Source organism: Vitis riparia, chromosome 13 (assembly GCF_004353265.1).
Source record: "Vitis riparia cultivar Riparia Gloire de Montpellier isolate 1030 chromosome 13, EGFV_Vit.rip_1.0, whole genome shotgun sequence".
NCBI lineage: Eukaryota > Viridiplantae > Streptophyta > Magnoliopsida > Vitales > Vitaceae > Vitis > Vitis riparia.
The window spans coordinates 28470397-28490601 of NC_048443.1; the positions used below are offsets into that span (position 1 = coordinate 28470397).

At 32.5% G+C, this 20205-nt stretch overlaps 2 protein-coding genes across 2 annotated transcripts; both read left to right on the forward strand.

Annotated features, from left to right (window-relative positions):
- The first annotated feature begins 200 nt into the window (after positions 1-200).
- On the forward strand, positions 201-2741 carry LOC117927902 (L-type lectin-domain containing receptor kinase V.9-like). Its single transcript, XM_034847627.1, has one exon. It carries the CDS (start codon positions 580-582, stop codon positions 2614-2616), a length of 2037 nt encoding a protein of 678 aa, XP_034703518.1. The 5' UTR covers positions 201-579; the 3' UTR covers positions 2617-2741.
- Positions 2742-11134: 8393 nt separating this feature from the next.
- LOC117928016 (L-type lectin-domain containing receptor kinase V.9-like) lies at positions 11135-13896 on the forward strand. The gene has a single exon (XM_034847759.1). It carries the CDS (start codon positions 11355-11357, stop codon positions 13386-13388), a length of 2034 nt encoding a protein of 677 aa, XP_034703650.1. The 5' UTR covers positions 11135-11354; the 3' UTR covers positions 13389-13896.
- Positions 13897-20205: the final 6309 nt, after the last annotated feature.

Genomic DNA, 20205 nt, shown 5'->3' on the forward strand with positions numbered 1-20205 from the left:
TTTATTTTACTTTTAAAAATTGTTTTCAAAAAATAATGATCAAATTTTTAAAAATAGATTTTTGTTAAACAAAAAATTATTTTTAAATCATAATATCAAACACTCTTATTTTTTAAAATGATTAACAACTATTTGTATAAATTAATTTTAAAAATTTATTTTTAAAATCTATTTTCAAAATTATGATTAGACAGGTTCTAAAATCTAAATCTGTAGTCCCTTCTTCAAACAAACATGAAATAAATCTTTTCTCTTGCACAAAAATGTTCTGCATCCATATCATCATCTCTGCACAAATTCTCAGAGGCTAATTTCACGCCATCAACACAAATGCATGTTATTTGAAAATTTTGAATCAAAGAACATCTTTTTTCTTCTAGAAATTTTGCTTTTCCTTACAAATTGGCCACTTTAACCCTAGCAACCTAAGCAAATTAAATTAAAGTGGGTCTATTGATTTGAAAATGGTACGAAGAGATGGGCATTTGTCCACAACTCCACAGGAAACTGAAGACGACGTGTATGCCTCTCACATTTGCCTACAAATCTGTCTTCTACCCTTGAGAAAAACCATCTAAAATGGCAAAACCTCTCCTCTTTCCCCTCTTCTCTCTGCTCCTCCTTAATCAAGCTTACTCTCAGTCTGATTATGGCTTCATCTTCAATGGCTTCAAAGCTTCTGCATCCAACTTAAGCCTTGGTGGGGCTTCCCTCACCACGCCAAATGGGGCTCTCAGGCTTACAAACTCATCACCCAACCTCACTGGCCATGCCTTCTACAACACCCCATTTCACTTTCTCAACAAGAACAACCATGATTCCCAACACCCCACCACAGCTTCCTCCTTTGCCACAACCTTCATCTTTGCCATTGTCCCCAGCTATGTTGGTGGGTCTGGTGGGCATGGTTTTGTCTTCACTGTTTCTCCGTCCAAGAACCTTTCAGGTGGTGGACGTGGTAATCTTTTTGGTCTTTTTAATGAGGCCACCATGGGGAACTTCTCCAACCATTTGTTTGCTGTTGAGTTTGATACAGTTCAAGCCCTGGTTATTTATGGAGATATGTATGGAGATATCAATGATAACCATGTTGGTATAGACATCAATACTGTTAGGTCTAATGCTTCTAAGTCAGCTTCATACTATGATAACTCCTCCAAATCCTCTCATGAAGTGGTTTTGGAGAGTGGGAATCCAATCCAAGCTTGGATTGAGTATGATGGAGCTCAAAAAATCGTCAATGTCACCATTTCCCCTGCTTCTCTTCCTAAACCAAGCAAACCCCTCTTGTCCCTAGCCATGGACTTATCCCCCATCTTTAAAGAGTCCATGTATGTTGGCTTCTCAGCTGCCACTGGGAAGCATCCTAACTCTCATTACATTCTGGGGTGGAGTTTGAAGATGGGTCGTACAGAAGCAGACCCTCTTGATCTCTCTAAAATCCCTTCTCCCCCAAGAAATGGAACCCCATCTCCAGGCCTTGGGAGGAGAAGAGGGATTGAGATTGGAGCAGCGTCAACAATGGTGACCCTTGCGTTACTTCTGTGTGGAATCACTATTTCTGTGTATATGCTAAGAAGGGCAAGGCTAGCTGAGGTCCTGGAAGATTGGGAATTGGACTTCCCCCATAGGTTTAGATACAAAGACCTTTATATTGCCACAAAGGGCTTCAAGGAGAGCCAGATTCTCGGCAAAGGCGGGTTCGGTTCCGTCTACAAGGGGGTGCTGCCAAAGACTAGAGAAGGAGTTGCTGTAAAGAGAATTTCCCACAATTCCAAGCAGGGAGTGAAGGAGTTTATTGCAGAGATTGCAAGCCTAGGAAAGCTGAGGCACAGGCACTTGGTTCATCTCCAAGGTTGGTGTAAGCGAAAAGGCGATCTCCTTCTCGTTTATGATTATATGTCCAATGGCAGCCTGGACACCTTCCTGTTTCAAGAAGACAAGAACCTTGATTGGGGACAGAGGTTCAGGATCCTCAAGGAGATTGCTGCAGGCCTCCTATATTTACATGAAGAATGGGAACAGGTAGTTGTCCATAGGGATGTGAAGGCCAACAATGTCCTGCTTGACTCAAATATGAATTCCCGGCTAGGAGACTTCGGCCTGGCCAAACTATATGAGCATGGGAAGAACCCTAGCACCACCCATGTGGTGGGCACAGTGGGGTACATAGCACCGGAGCTCTCCCTCACTGGAAAGGCCACCGCAAGCTCCGATGTATTCGCCTTTGGGGCAGTACTACTAGAAGTGGCATGTGGGAGGAGGCCTCTAGACCCCAATGCCTCGTCCGGTAAACAAATGATTCTACAAGATTGGGTGGCACAGTGTCATCAGAGGGGTCATATACTTGAAGCTGCAGATCCAAAGCTTGGGAATTCATATGTGAAGGAGGAGATTGAATTGGTTTTGAAGCTTGGCCTCCTCTGTTCTCACCCAGAGCCACAGGCTAGGCCTAATATGCAGCAGGTTACAAGATATCTCAGTGGCTTTGACCCACTCCCCGAGGTTGATGCTTCAAGTTTAGGTTTCTTTGTGGGCTCATTGGACTCCAAAACTGACTCACACCCATCATCCTATGGAGTGATGTCTGTTGGATCCTTAGCATCTGGGCGGTAGATTAATTGTATGCTTGTTGTTCTGCTTAGTTTCATTTTCTTTGTGAGGATGGTGGCCTGTATGTTGAGTAATGAGGCTGAAGTTGTTGAAGTATGAAGACCTCTGGCATCAAGTTTTGAGTTTGATGTTGTTAGGGCTTTTAGCATGGGTAGGCTTGATACATATGGCTTATTATATAACAATTTAAGCTTTAAATTAGTTCAGAAAATGGTGATTGCCTGAGCGTTAGGGTTTTAGCAAAAATCAACTTAATATATGTAGTTGGTATATCATTCAACAATTAAAGTTTTTAAATTAAATTAGTGGTTGGAAGCCATTCTTAAAAACAATTTTTTGTGAAAATAGAAAACCTAACTCCAATTTTAAAAAACGTGTTTGACAAACTTTTTACCAACAATAATTTTTTGAAAAATGGCTCTTTTTTAAGAACAAATATGATATGTTTTTAGGCTTTTTTTTGTTAAGTGTTATGAGAATCAATTGAAAAAAAAAAATACTCTGAAAAGTGTTGCATTAAGCCTCAATTCATTGGTAATAAGCTGAAAAAAACTACTTTTAAAAATGCTGCCAAACAAAAGTTTTCCTAAGAGACTTAGGAGGCTTTTGGGCTAACTTTTAGCTTTCTTGTGGGGGAAAGACGTGGACTCTTCTTATGCTTCGCTAGCTTTAATAATGGTTAGAGGGCAAAGGCATTCCTTTTTACCTAATTCATAGATAAGGTTCTCTATGAGAATGGAATCCTAGGCTTTTCTAAGGTGGAAAAGTAGGAGGTAGAAGCCCATTGACCCTTTTTCACACAGCCTTAAGCTTTCAAAACAACTTCCCAATACTTTTTTTAACGGTTTAAAATTTAGGTTATTTGGTTAAAAGGGATTATTTTTTTTTTTCCCTCTAAGATGATTTTCTCTTTCCCTCTATTTTACAATATATTAGCTTTTTATTTTTTTATTTGATCATCTATTTGCTCCTTTTTTTTGTTTCCCGACAAAGAAAAAGCCTAAATTCTCACTATTGTTTCATCTACTCTTTATTCTTAGTCACGAGGTATTAAAAATGTAAGCAACCAATATTTTTTTTATATATATTATCATTTTATTTCTTTTTGTTTCCTATAAATTTAAAACCTTACTTCACCGTTGTTGGTAAAAAAGCTTCAACATTAGTTATGACAAAAAAAGTTTAAAAATGTGAAAAAGTGAAAATTTTAATTTAAAAGAAGTTAAAAGTTTTATCCATATGACAAAGTCAAATAATAGTAAGTAATAAATCACATGTATGGAAAATTAGAGCATCTGTTTATTTAGTGGATATAGGAATTAAGCAATAAACTCGGTCACATAATAATGAAAAAAAATATAATATCATGATTACAGGATTATTGAGTGCATGAATGTTGTATTAAAATATGCAAGAGATCTTTCGATTATGAGAATGGTTGAAGAGTTGAGAAACTTACTTTAGAGATGGTTTTCAAATCGCCAACAACAAGCATTGTCAATGAAAATTGAACTTATCACATGGGTTGACTTGAAGTTGTGCTTAAGGTTTTATAAATTATCAAGTTATGAGGTTGAGTCTATCAATTTTTGGGAGTTTAATGTCAAATATGTTGGGATAAGTGATTAAGTTAATTTGCAGGCATGTTCATGCACATGTAGGATGTTTGATTTTGACCATATTTCATGTACACATGTGATCGATGCATGTAGATATGGAAACATGTCGTTATATATTATGTGCTCTCAATACTATATGAAGAACTCACTTATATCTTCATATTCAAAATCTATATATTCTACTAGAAATAAAAAAGATTAGGTAATTCCTAAATACATTTGTTGTAGAGTTGTATTACCACCTAAAAGTCAACAACTAGTAGGAAGACCAAAAAATGAAAGAATTTGATCAGGCGAAAAGGTTATTAAGTGCACATGATGTTGTGGTAGATGTAATGATTATAGACATAATAGAAAAACATTCAAACGACCAATTCCATTACATCCTAGACATAAACATAATTGTGTCAATATTGTTAACAACAATATCAATATCTAAGAATTCTCCTTACTTAGTTCATCACTTACTTTAATAGTGTTACCATAAAATTGTTTTTTTGAGATGATTTAGTTATGTACCTATACTTTTTTTTGCATTGGCGTATGTAGGAATTTGTAAGCCTATTTTTTTGTATATGCTTAAAGCAATTTTTTTTTTTTTTTTTTAAATGATGGATTGAAAAATGTTTAAAATTGTTAGTTGATGTATTAATAAAATTATTATTTTTAAGTGGATGTGTAAATAGAATGGATGCAAAAATCAATTTGGTGGATGCAAATATAATTTCCATTTTTCTCAAAAATATATTTTGGAAACAATTTATATATATATAAATAAAAAAGTATTGTCGAAAACAATTTTCAAACATAGCCTACATTTTTCAGCATATGATATATTGAAAGTAGCGGTGGAGCCAAAAATTTTGGTGTGAAGGGAATAAAAAGTTTGAGTATTATAATAATTATAAAGAAATTTTCATATTTTAAAAATGGTAATGTTGGTATCATTCAATAAAAGAAAAAAAAAGACTAATAAAAGAAAAGAAGAATTTATAATATGAAAAATTAAATAACAAAAATACTAAAAACATTGCGTAGACCCTATATTTTGCTCGATGTTTTCCCACTCGATGGCGAAACTCATTTTTTTTTAATTTATTTATGAAAAATTGATTTTTAGAAAAAGACTTGGAGTCGCCACTTATTTTAATATTTTTTAAGGAAAAAACAAAATAAGAAAGAAAAACTCTAAGTATGACTCCTGAAGGAAAAACAGGTTTGTGGAAAACCGAGTTTGGGTTCGAGGGTTAAGTTACCTATTGGGAAGGTACGGTGGTGAGCCGTAACACCCTTCTAAGTCTTATAATAAGGTCTCTACTAAATAAGGTGAAGGAAGTGTGACAATTAATAAGAAGATCAATGGATACCAATGAAATGATCAAATAATAAAACAAATTGAGCATGAGAACGAATAAATAAATGAAGTAGGAATAGGAGTGTACCTTAGCAACAAATAATAAAGCGCTATCATGTAACAAAGTTAATGCACAATGATAAATGTAAAATATTTCACACAAAACCAATCAAAATCAAATTATATCAATCATGCGATTCACTTGAATTATTTTTGAAGAAATGTTATGGATGTTGGGCCCCCACCGAAGCCCAATTGATTTTGCATGAATTAATCTCATAAATTCCATTGTATCTAGAGATATGAAAATCATATTCATTTTTATTTAAAAATAAAAAAGAAAAAGAAAAATTATTTTAAAATCAAATGAAATTTGTGGAAGTGCTTACCCGTAAGGAAAAGTAGCAAGTTTATCAAAATCCGGATTTTTGGTGACTTAAAACCCTAATGAAGGACAAAAGTTGAGGACTTAAAATTATTAGAAAACTGGAGTGGATTTGAAATTATTTGAAGAAAATTGGAATTTTGAAAATTATTTAAAAATTGAAATCTTAAAAAAAAAAAATATTTGAAAATTGGAGTCTTGAAAATTAAATTTAAGAATTAGAATTTTTGAAATTAAATTTGAAAGAAATTGGAATTTTGTGAGAATTGGAGTTTTGAAAATTAAATTTAAGAAATGGAATTTTGGAAATTAAATTTAAGAATTGGAATCTTGGAAATTAAGTTTGAAAGAAATTGGAATTTTGGAAATTATTTGAGAATTGGAATTTTGAAAATTAAATTTAGGGAATGGAATTTTGGAAATTAAATTTAGGGAATGGAATTTTGGAAATTAAATTTAGGGAATGGAATTTTGGAAATTAAATTTAAGAATTGGAATTTTGGAAATTAATTGAAAATTGAAGTTTTAAAAATTAAATTTAAGAATTGAAATTTTGGAAATTAATTGAGAATTAGAGTTTTGAAAATTAAATTTAAAAATTAAAATTTTGGAAGATTAAACTTTGATGTTAAAATATGAAGAAATAAAAGGGAAATGCAAGTTGCACGGATATGAAAGAGAGTTGGAAGATATTTAAGTGGAGGAAATAGTGAGAGAAAGAAAAAATAAATAAAGAATGGGTTTGGTGAGTGCATACGTATGAGAGAGAATGAGAAGATGTTTGAGTGGAGGAAAAATGTGAGATAAATAGGTATGATGGCTATATATGTATGAGAGAGAATAGGAAGATGTTTGAGTGAAGGAAAATGTGAAAAAAAAAATAGGTATAATGGCTGCATATGATGAGAGAAATGGGAAGATGTTTGAGTGGTGAAAAAAACGACCCTGGTGACAATACAAAGAACCACCTTTTCTCTTTCTTTAGTCTTTCTAACTCAAGCTTCATATTATCACCAAGAGATGAAATAACAGGGAGTGCGGCGATCATGCTATCACATGCGAAAGTAATAGAAGAGTTGTGCTCATTCTCCTCATAAGAAAGTTTCAGCTTGGTTGATGCTGGGTTTGGATTCGAATTCTCCCGGACTAACCAGTTTCATCACGACAAAGGTTATTATGCAAAGGTATGTGAAGCTTTTGACGTCTAGAAAAAGATTCTACCTCCTCTAGAGACATGTCACCAATAATTGTCGGACCACCACAATTGGTGCAAATTGGGTTCCTCATAGCATTCTTTATTGACATGTTTTTAGCCTAAAGTTTATCATTTTTCTTGCCTAAGAATTGAGTTCTCATGTCATTTCAATCGGACCTTCATCTGGGTACGATGATTTTGGAACCAGAACTTCACTTGCCTAGTCTCCAAGCAAAGCCTTTTGCTGAGTTCCAACATTTGCTTTTCATCGGGATGAAGACACTCCTTGAATAGGGCTTCAAGTTATTGGATTTGCTGAGTGTGCCAGTGGTATCTCTTCTTCCTTGGTGGGTTGTCGACAACATCCTGATTATCCCTAGAAGCACTGTCTATGTTATCAGTTCCAGATATGCTCTCATGCTCATCTTCTCTCTCAAGCTTGCGGCTAGCTTTTCCTACAACTCCCCATTTCTCTCAAAACCTCCCCACATCCCTCCGAGCCAAGACCAGTTCCACAAAAAGAAGGAGAAGAAGTTGCTCGTGTCCCCAAGAAAGAAACAAAGAAAGAAAAAAAAAAAAACAAAAGCAAACCTATGGAGCCTCATTTCAGATGTGAATCTGTGGGCTATGAATAGAGGATAAACAGAGAACATTAACATGATTTGGATGAACCCATGCGCATGGTAGCCCCAAACGAAATCAAAGAAAATGAGAGAATAGCAGAGTAGTCACATCCAAGTAGCAAATGAAAGCTAAAAAAAATATAACAAGAAAAATGCATGAAGAACAATGTAATCAGAAATATGAACAATAAATATCCACAATGCTTGCACCTGGTAGAGCTTCTTTCTAGCAAAAATGAGCAAGGAAATCACAACCAACGCCTTAAAGTCCTCTGTTTTTTCTCTTCCCTAGGATATCCGCAAACTCACCACCCTCACCTCAGTTCCGTTTTTTTTTTTCTATATCTTTCCCACCCCCGAAAAGCTTGCTCTGCCTTTTTTTTTTTTCCTTTGTTTTTCTTCCTCCCCTAAGTCTTCCTCCATTTCCCTGCTCCTGGTTTAGCAAATATGACCATCCTCAACCACCACCTGACAAGGTGGTGATGTCCCCTAGTCACACATCCATGCAGCTTGGCTCCTTCGAAAATCGGCCCCCACTCCAAAAACAAATTGCCAACTCTTCCCAGGTTTGAGGAAAAAAACCCATGGTTTGAGAGGGGTTTATAAATATGTCCATCTTCGGTAGAGTTTAGGAGTGCAAGGAATATGAATACTAGAGTGAAAAGAAAGTGTGAATAGTGAGTGGAACAAAGTGAACTCTACCGAAGAAAAAGAAAGACCCCCAAAAGTACACAAGTAGAACACAAACTCGCTCAAACAGACAAAGAACAAAAAGAGCTCTAAAATCCTAAAAGAATGGTAGCTCTCAGAATGCGTCTAAAGTTGTGCTATAGACCCAGACACTCTAAGATGTCTCCAAAAATGACTCGAAGATCGATGTCAAAGCTGAGTAGCAATTGAACCACCTTCGAGTGTAGGAAAGAATGCGTCCAAATGGGACTGCCCCTATGTGAACTACATGAGGATGCTAAGTGTAGGGTGCCCCAATAACATGATCGAAATATGTGCCATGAACTCAATGGACTATGTCATGTGCAAGGGAATGAGAAGTCTAGAAGAATGCGATTAACAAGCGATAAACATAAGGTAACGAGGTGAGGAAAATGAGGATGAACGTAAAAATCGTGAAGGCAAAATGTGCAATGCTAGCGAATATGAATGTCAGGACCCATGACTATGGATGACAAAGCTGGGAAAAAACGACCCTGAACACCAAAACTAAAAAGAGATGGTGGCACCGAATGCCAAACTGGACAATGACTCTGAATGTCAAAATGAAGACACAACTCTGAACGCCAAACTAAAGAAGATGGTGGCTCTAAATGCCAAACTGAAGACATGGCTCTGAACGCCTAAAACTAACGAAAGTGACCCTGAATGGTAAGAATGACTCTGAATGCTAAACTAAAAGAAAATGGCAATCCTAAATGCTAGCAACGTGGCTCCGAACACCGAACTAACAGAGAAAGACAACTCTAAATGTTAGGAACGTGGCTCTGAACGCCGAACTAGAGGAAAATGGTGGCTCTGAATGCCAAGCTGATATGCGACTTTGAACAACATACTGAAGAAGATGAAGGCTCTGAACGCTAAACTGCGAACGACGACCTTGAACGCCATGAATGTAGCTCTGAACGCAAAAAAGGTGGCAACAAATGCTCGATCATGATAGAATGATGGCTCTGAACGCCAGACTGAGAGGAGATGGTGGCTTTGAACGCCAAACGATTAAGATGGTGGCTCTGAATTCCCAAACTGAGAAGAGATAGTGGCCCTGAACGCCCAAATTGAGAATATGGTGGCTCTGAACGCTGAAACTAAGAAGAGATAATGGCTCTGAATGCCGAAATTGAGAAGATATGGTGGCTCTGAACGCCCAAACTAAGAAGATGGTGACTCTAAATGCCGAAATTGAGAAGAGATGTGGCTCTGAACGCCAAAACTGAGAAGCTATGGTGACTCTGAACGCCGAAACTGAGAAGATATGGTGGCTTTGAACGCCCAAACTAAAAATGCGAGGAGATAATGAGGGGAAAATATGCCCTAATATAGCATGCCACTACAACTCCCAGTCCACAGGAAAGGTCTGAAACAGACTTCATGAGTCTCAAAAGATGCTTCGTTGACGAGTCAGAATGGTCAAATCGACTATCAATATGGCTTCACAGCCCATCTGACTGAATCACGAGACCTGATGATGTGTCACAATAAGTCAGACACCTTTAACTCGACATGTTCTGCCAGAGGAATCCATCGTCGTCTCAAAGGAATGATCCACTGGGGAGTCACAAGAGAATAGGCCATTAGGGTAACTACCACCATCTCAACACAACAATCTACTAAAGAATCATGAATGGTGGGACAGTCAAAACCCGAAAGTCGTGCTCCTCTAGTGGCTCATCTCGGCAAAAATCATCGAAACTGTGGCTAACGATGCGAATAAATATCCCTCAACTAAGTAATGAAGACGATAACAGGCCTATGAGAAAGTAATCCTCTCCACAGCTAAAAAAAGGAAATATGCCCCAGTATGGAATTTACAGAATTAATTCATGCAAAAATAAAGCGGGCCTTGGTAAAGGCCCAACATATGCGATTATCTCATTGATTGATTGATTGATTGCTATATATGATTGGCTTATTCCATTCTATGACACACATGTGATTATTCTATGTTTGTTTACTAATCTTTGTTGTCATGAAGCAAATCCGCTCATCAATCAAGTACACTATTTGTTTCTCTTGTTCATTCGATTATTTTGTTTTGATTGATATTCATTCAGTATCCATATTTGATCAATCAATTGTCATATTTGTCTCATCTCATCAGTAAAGACCTGTTTTTAGGGACTTAGAAGGGTGTTACGGCTTTTACCGTACCTTCCCGATAAGTAACCTGACCTTCGAACCCATATTTGGTTTTTTACAGACAACTTTTTCCAAAATAAGGAGTCCACTTAGAGTTTTCTTTCTTATTTTGTTTACCTTTTAAAAATAAAACAAAAATAAATAGCGACTATAAGTCATTTTCTAAAAAATAAATCATTTTTCAAATAAAAAGTGAGTTTGTCATCGAGTAAAAGCATATGAGCAGAAATACGGGATCCACACAACTATTTTTATGAATTAATCTTAAAAACTTATTTTTAAAAACTATTTTCAAAATTATGATTAGACGGGTTCTAAAATCTAATTCTGTAGTCCCTTCTTCAAACAAACACGAAATAAATCTTTTCTCTTGCACAAAAATATTCTGCATGCAGATCATCTTCTCTGCACAAATTCTCGGAGGCTAATTTCACACCATCAACACATATGCCTGTTATTTGAAAATTTTGAATCAAAGAACATCTTTTTTCTTCTAGAAATTTTGCTTTTCCTTACAAATTGGCCACTTTAACCCTAGCAACCTAAGCAAATTAAATTACAGTGGGTCTATTGATTTGAAAATGGTACGAAGAGATGGACATTTGTCCACAACTCCACAGGAAACTGAAGACGACGTGTATGCCTCTCACATTTGCCTACAAATCTGTCTTCTACCCTTGAGAAAAACCCATCTAAAATGGCAAAAACTCTCCTCTTTCCCCTCTTCTCTCTGCTCCTCGTTAATCAAGCTTACTCTCAGTCTGATTATGGCTTCATCTTCAATGGCTTCAAAGCTTCTGCATCCAACTTAAGCCTTGGTGGGGCTTCCCTCACCACGCCAAATGGGGCTCTCAGGCTTACAAACTCATCACCCAACATCACTGGCTATGCCTTCTACAACACCCCATTTCACTTTCTCAACAAGAACAGCCATGATTCCCAACACCCCACCACAGCTTCCTCCTTTGCCACAACCTTCATCTTTGCCATTGTCCCCAGCTATGTTGGTGGGTCTGGTGGGCATGGTTTTGTCTTCACTGTTTCTCCCTCCAAGAACCTTTCAGGTGGTGGACGTGGTAATCTTTTTGGTCTTTTTAATGAGGCCACCATGGGGAACTTCTCCAACCATTTGTTTGCTGTTGAGTTTGATACATTTCAAGCCCTGGCTATCTATGGAGATATGTATGGAGATATCAATGATAACCATGTTGGTATAGACATCAATTCTGTTAGGTCTAATGCTTCTAAGCCAGCTTCATACTATGATAACTCCTCCAAATCCTCTCATGAAGTGGTTTTGGAGAGTGGGAATCCAATCCAAGCTTGGATTGAGTATGATGGAGCTCAAAAAATCGTCAATGTCACCATTTCCCCTGCTTCTCTTCCTAAACCAAGCAAACCCCTCTTGTCCCTAGCCATGGACTTATCCCCTATCTTGAAAGAGTCCATGTATGTTGGCTTCTCTGCTGCCACTGAGATGCATCCTAACTCTCATTACATCCTGGGGTGGAGTTTGAAGATGGGTAATACAGAAGCAGACCCTCTTGATCTCTCTAAAATCCCTTCTCCCCCAAGAAATGGAACCCCATCTCCAGGCCTTGGGAGAAGAGGGATTAAGATTGGAGCATCGTCAGCAATGGTGACGCTTGCGTTACTTCTGTGTGGAATCACCATTTCTGTGTACATGCTGAGAAGGGCAAGGCTAGCTGAGGTCCTGGAAGATTGGGAATTGGACTTCCCCCATAGGTTTAGATACAAAGACCTTTATATTGCCACAAAGGGCTTCAAGGAGAGCCAGATTGTCGGCAAAGGTGGGTTCGGTTCCGTCTACAAGGGGGTGCTGCCAAAGACTAGAGAAGAAGTTGCTGTAAAGAGAATTTCCCACAATTCCAAGCAGGGAGTGAAGGAGTTTGTTGCAGAGATTGCAAGCCTAGGAAAGCTGAGGCACAGGCACTTGGTTCATCTCCAAGGTTGGTGTAAGCGAAAAGGCGATCTCCTTCTTGTTTATGATTATATGTCCAATGGCAGCCTGGACACCTTCCTGTTTCAAGAAGACAAGAACCTGGATTGGGGACAGAGGTTCAGGATCCTCAAGGAGATTGCTGCAGGCCTCCTATATTTACATGAAGAATGGGAACAAGTAGTTGTCCATAGGGATGTGAAGGCCAACAATGTCCTGCTTGACTCAAATATGAATGCCCGGCTAGGAGACTTCGGCCTGGCCAAACTATATGAGCATGGGAAGAACCCCAGAACCACCCATGTGGTGGGCACAGTGGGATACATAGCACCGGAGCTCTCCCTCACTGGAAAGGCCACCTCAAGCTCCGATGTATTCGCCTTTGGGGCAGTACTACTAGAAGTGGCATGTGGGAGGAGGCCTCTAGACCCCAATGCCTCGTCCGGGAAACAAATGATTCTACAAGATTGGGTGGCACAGTGTCATCAGAGGGGTCATATACTTGAAGCTGCAAATCGAAAGCTTGGGAATTCATATGTGAAGGAGGAGATTGAATTGGTTTTGAAGCTTGGCCTCCTCTGCTCTGACCCAGAGCCACAGGCTAGGCCTAGTATGCAGCAGGTTACAAGATATCTCAGTGGCTTTGACCCACTCCCCGAGGTTGATGCTTCAAGTTTAGGTTTCTTTGTGGGCTCATTGGACTCCAAAGCTGACTCACACCCATCATCCTATGGAGTGATGTCTGCTGGATCCTTAGCAACTGGGCGGTAGATTAATTGAATGCTTGTTGTTCTGCTTAGTTTCATTTTCTCTGTGAGGATGGTGGCCTGTATGTTGAGTAATGAGGCTGAAGCTGTTGAAGTATGAAGTGGTTGATTCACCAATCTACCTCTGGCATCAAGTTTTGAGTTTGATGTTATTATCGAACAATTTAAGCTTTTAGATTGACGGTTGCCTGATAATCCCGGCGTTAGGGTTTTAGCATAAATCAACTTAATATACGTAGTTGATTCGCCAAACAAAAGTTTTCCTTGGAGACTTATGGGGCTTTTGAGCTAACTTTTAGCTTTCTTGCGGGGGAAAAACGTTGACGACTTCTTGTGCTTCGCTAGCTTCAATAAAGGTTAGAGGGGAAAGGCATTCCTTTTTACGTCATTCATAGATAAGGTTCTCTATGAGAATAGAATCCTAGGCTTTTCTAAGGTGGAAAAGTAGAGTTTAAGTTCAATATTGTACATTGATAGAAAAAAATGGTAAGAATAGTACTCATTTCAAAATATTTGTCAAATTAATCTTTTGTATTCACATAAGCATCCACATATGTTTTTTTTTCAAGTGTGTAAAACCGTCGTTGGTGACTGTGGTTTTAAAAGTTTCAGAAATTTGCTTAAAATCACAGTTTGTGATTGTGGTTTTACAATTTTCCTTAGAACCATAGTTAGTGACTGTGGTTTCAAAATTATTTTTAATTCATCTATGTCTTAATGGTATTATAATTTTAATATTATTTTAAAAATAATTTTTATCATAATAACCATAAAACCACTTTTATTAAGGAATAACCTAAAATCATAATCATTGGCATTAATTTTTATATGAAAATATAAAATTTTAAAATAATATGAAAAAATAATTTTCTTTAACTCATATGTGATAAAATCCATAAAACAAATAAATATTGTATTTACCATTAATATATAATTTTTTATGGGAATGCAGGCGAAATTATTTTCTCAAATTTTCAAGGAAAATATGAAAAAATAAAGATAATATATATATAATTTTAAAACAGTCGTAAAGAAAAAATTTATTAAGGATAATTTGTAAATAAAAATAATTTTAAACTGATAATAGAAAATTGTAAGAAATTTTTCCCACTCCAAAAAGAACTTTAAGAAAATCTGGTACATCCATAATTTACACTAAAATTAAAAATAAAAAAGCAAAGTTTTAAAATCTCATATTTTTTTAGTTGATATATGGTTACATGAGTTTCCCTTAAAGATATTTGTAAAACCCCATAGTTAGTAACTAGGGTTTTAAAAAAAAATTGTAAAACCACAATTTATGACAATGATTTTTAAGAATATTTTCAAATTTTCTTACAATTTTCCATTGTCGGTTTAAAATTATTATTTTTTACAAATTATACTTAATAAATTATTTCTTTACGACTATTTTAAAATTATATATATATTATCTTTATTTTTTTTCATATTTTCCTTGAAATTTTGAGAAAATAATTTTGTTTGCATTCCCATAAAAATTTATATATTTATGGTAAATAAAATATTTATTTGTTTTATGAATTTTATCACATATGAATTAAATAAAATTATTTTTTTGTATTATTTTTAAATTTTAAAATAATTAAATAAATTATTTATATTATTTTTAAATTTTATATTTTTATATAAAAATTAATGTTAATAATTATGATTTTAGGTTACTCCTTAATAACGGTGGTTTTATGGTTATTATGATAAAAAAAATATTTTAAAAATAATATTAAAATCATAATACTATTAAAACATGGATGAACTAAAAATAATTTTGAAACCATAATTACTAACTGTAGTTCTAATGAAAATTGTAAAACTTTAAGGATATTTATGAAACTTTTAAAACCACAGTTACCAACGGTGGTTTTACACACTTAAAAAAAAAAAAAAAAAATCCATATAGATGCTTACATGGATGCAAAAAGATTAGTTTAACAAATATTTTGAGATGGGTACTATTCTTACCATTTTTTTCTACCAATGGATTATTTTGGACTAAAACTCGGAAAAGTAGGAGGTACAAGTCCATTGACCATTTTTGACACAACTTTAAGCTTTCAAAACAACTTCTCAATACTTTTTCTAACGGTTTAAAATTTGGGTTATTTGGTTAAAAGTTATTAAAATAACTCTCATATTTATAAGAATAATTTATCTCTCAAAAAGTATAAAAAAATTATCCAATTAGGACAAAAATACCCTTTTCCCTCTAAGATAATTTTCTCTTTCCATCTATTCTATTTTACCGTAGATTAGCTTTTTATTTTTTTATTTGATCATCTATTTGCTTTTTCATTTTGTTTCCCAACAAAAAAAGAAAGTCTAAATTCTCAATATTGTTTCATCTGTTTTTTATTCTTAATCACGAAAGATGTTAAAAATGTAAGCAATCAACATTTTTTTTTATATTATGATTTTATTTCTTTTTGTTTCCTATAAACTTAAAACCTTACTTCACCATTGTTGATAAAAAAAACTTCATTGTTAGTTATGAAAAAAAAAAGTTTAAAAATATGAAAAAGTGAAAATTTAATTCAAAAGAAGTTAAAAAGTTTTATCCATATGACAAAGTCAAATAATAATAAGTAATAAATCACATGCATGGAAAATTAGAGCAACCGTTTATTTAGTGGATATAGGAATTAAGCAGTAGACTCGATCACATAATAATGGAAAAATATATAATATCATGACTACAAGATTGTTGAGTACATGAATGTTGTATTAAAATATGCAAGAGACCTTTTGGTTATGAGAATGGTTGAAGAGTTGAGAAACTTACTTCAAAGATGGTTTTCTAATCGCCAACAATAAGCATTGGTAATGAAAATTGAGCTTACCACATGGGTTAACTTGAAGTTGTACTTAAGGTTTAATAGATTATCAAGTTATGAGGTTGACTCTATCAATTTTTGGGAGTTCAATGTCAAATATGTTGGGATAAGTGATCAAGTTAATTTGCAGATCCATTCATGCACATGTAAGATGTTTGATCTTAACCATATTTCATGTACAGATGCAATTATTGCATGTAGATATGGAAACATGTCGTGCTATATTATGTGCTCTCAATACTATGAAGAACTCACTTATATCTTCATATTCAAAATCTATATATTCTACTAGAAATAACACATATCGGGTAATTCCTAAATACATTTGTTATAGAGTTGTATTACCACCTAAATTCAGCAACTAGTAGGAAGATAAAAAAATGAAAGAATTTGTTCAGATGAAAAGGTTAAACGCACATGATGTTTTGATAAATGTGGTGATTATGGGCATAATAGAAAAACATTCAAATGACCAATTTCATTACATCCTAGACATAAATATAATTGTGTCAATATTGTTGACAACAATATCAACATCTAAGAATTTTCCTTACAATTAGTTCATCACTCACTTTAATAGTGTTATCATAGAATTATTTTTTTGAGATGATTTAGCTATGTACCTATACCCTTTTTTGTACGGGGGCATGAAGGAATTTGTGAGTCTATTTTGTAAAATGTTTAAAATTGTAAGTTGATGTATTAATAAAATTATTGTTTTTAAGTGGATGTGTAAATAGAATGGATGCAAAGATCAATTTGGTGGTTGCAAATATAATTTCCATTTTTTTCTCAAAAATTTATTTTGGGAATTATTTACATTTACACACACACGTACACACACGTGTGTGTATGTGTGTGTATATATATATATACACTAAAAAACTATTTTTGAGAAAAATTCTCAAACATAGCCTATATTTTTCATCATATGGTATATTGAAAATAGTGGTAGAGCCAGAAATTTGGTGTGAGGGGAATAAAAAAACTTGAATATTATAATAATTATAAATAATTTTTCATATTTTAGAAATAGTAACATCAATTTGATTCAATAAAAGAAAAAAAAGACTAATAAAAGAAAAAGAGGAAGTTATATTATGAAATTTAAATAACAAAAATACTAAAAAAAAAATGGATAAAAGAGTATTAGATTTTATTAAAAGTTTATCAAAAAAATTCAAATAATGTTTGTGAATTTTTTTTTTATAAAGATAGTAAGAAATTTGACCAAAATTTTTAGAAATATTTTGCTAGAGAACTTTTAGAAAAAATTAATAATTTAACTAATATTTTTTTGGATTTTTTAAAATGATATAATTTTTATTCAAAAGTTATCTATAATGTAAGTATAATGTCATTATTAAAATTTAGTTAATCAACTCTAAATTAATAAATATTTTATTAAACCTAAAAATCTAAACATTTATAAAAATATTTAAATTAAACTAAAAATAACCTAACAATAAAAAATATGTTTAATAAAATATCAAATATTGAAACAAAATTAAATTTCATCAACAATGAAGTAACATATATTTGAATAATTGTGTACATATTCATGGATTAACAACTACTGGATTAAACCTAAAAGTCTAAAGGTCTGACCATGTTTTCTAAAGTTTATTTTTAAAAATTGTTTTTAAGTTAAAGAATGAAAAACGGTTTTTAAAAACAAGTTACAAAAAAATAGTCAAACAAACTCATATTTTTCTTTAGTTTTTAAAAACCGATGAAAACAAATCCTACTTATTTTCTAAAAATTATTTTTTATTTTACTTTGTTTTTAAAAATTGTTTTCAGATGATAACAATGGAACAATGTTAGAAAATTTTAAAAACAACTTTTTATATTTGAAAACAGAAAACTGATAATCAAATAAACTATAAACATTAAAAAAATTTCAAAACTAAACAAAATATAGCCTATAACCAATATATATATATATATATAATAAAATATCAAATATAAAATTATAAAAATTCATTTTGTTCCATTTATTTTGTATATATTAGGATTTAAATAAATTTAATTTTATTAACATTAAATAAAATAAAAAACACAAACAAACAAATATTTTATAAAATCTATTTAATATTGATGATTCTCTAATTTTTTTATTCTATTTATTTTCTTTTTTTCAAGTATAAAATTAGTTTTTTAGAGGGGGCAAACTTGCTTTTCTATTTATTTTTTTAACTTTCTAAAATTTCTATATTAGCAAAGGAAATTTTTTATTTATAAAATTTGAGGGGAGGCATGTGCGCTCCGAGTGCTAAAAGTCTCTCTTAACATGTAAGAATTTTCCTTACAATTAGTTCATCACTCACTTTAATAGTGTTATCATAGAATTATTTTTTTGAGATGATTTAGCTATGTACCTATACCCTTTTTTGTACGGGGGCATGAAGGAATTTGTGAGTCTATTTTGTAAAATGTTTAAAATTGTAAGTTGATGTATTAATAAAATTATTGTTTTTAAGTGGATGTGTAAAATAGAATGGATGCAAAGATCAAATTTGGTGGTTGCAAATATAATTTCCATTTTTTTCTCAAAAATTTATTTTGGGAATTATATATATATATATATATATATATATATATATATACACTAAAAAACTATTTTTGAGAAAAATTCTCAAACATAGCCTATATTTTTCATCATATGGTATATTGAAAATAGTGGTAGAGCCAGAAATTTGGTGTGAGGGGAATAAAAAAAACTTGAATATTATAATAATTATAAATAATTTTTCATTTTAGAAATAGTAACATCAATATGATTCAATAAAAGAAAAAAAAGACTAATAAAAGAAAAAGAGGAAGTTATATTATGAAATTTAAATAACAAAAATACTAAAAAAAAATGGATAAAAGAGTATTAGATTTTATTAAAAGTTTATAAAAAAAATTCAAATAATGTTTGTGAATTTTTTTTTTTATAAAGATAGTAAGAAATTTGACCAAAATTTTTAGAAATATTTTGCTAGAGAACTTTTAGAAAAAATTAATAATTTAACTAATATTTTTTTGGATTTTTTAAAATGATATAATTTTTATTCAAAAGTTATCTATAATGTAAGTATAATGTCATTATTAAAATTTAGTTAATCAACTCTAAATTAATAAATATTTTATTAAACCTAAAAATCTAAACATTTATAAAAATATTTAAATTAAACTAAAAATAACCTAACAATAAAAAATATGTTTAATAAAATATCAAATATTGAAACAAAATTAAATTTCATCAACAATGAAGTAACATATATTTGAATAATTGTGTACATATTCATGAATTAACAACTACTGGATTAAACCTAAAAGTCTAAAGGTTTGACCATGTTTTCTAAAGTTTATTTTTAAAAATTGTTTTTAAGTTAAAGAATGAAAAACGGTTTTTAAAAACAAGTTACAAAAAAATGGTCAAACAAACTCATATTTTCCTTTAGTTTTTAAAAACCGATGAAAACAAATCCTACTTATTTTCTAAAAATTATTTTTTATTTTACTTTGTTTTTAAAAATTGTTTTCAGATGATAACGATGGAACAATGTTAGAAAATTTTAAAAACAACTTTTTATATTTGAAAACAGAAAACTGATAATCAAATAAACTATAAACATTAAAAAAATTTCAAAATTAAACAAAATATAGCCTATAACCAATATATATATATATATATAATAAAATATCAAATATAAAATTATAAAAATTCATTTTGTTCCATTTATTTTGTATATATTAGGATTTAAATAAATTTAATTTTATTAACATTAAATAAAATAGAAAACACAAACAAACAAATATTTTATAAAATCTATTTAATATTGATGATTCTCTAATTTTTTTATTCTATTTATTTTCTTTTTTTCAAGTATAAAATTAGTTTTTTAGAGGGGGCAAACTTGCTTTTCTATTTATTTTTTTAACTTTCTAAAATTTCTATATTAGCAAAGGAAATTTTTTATT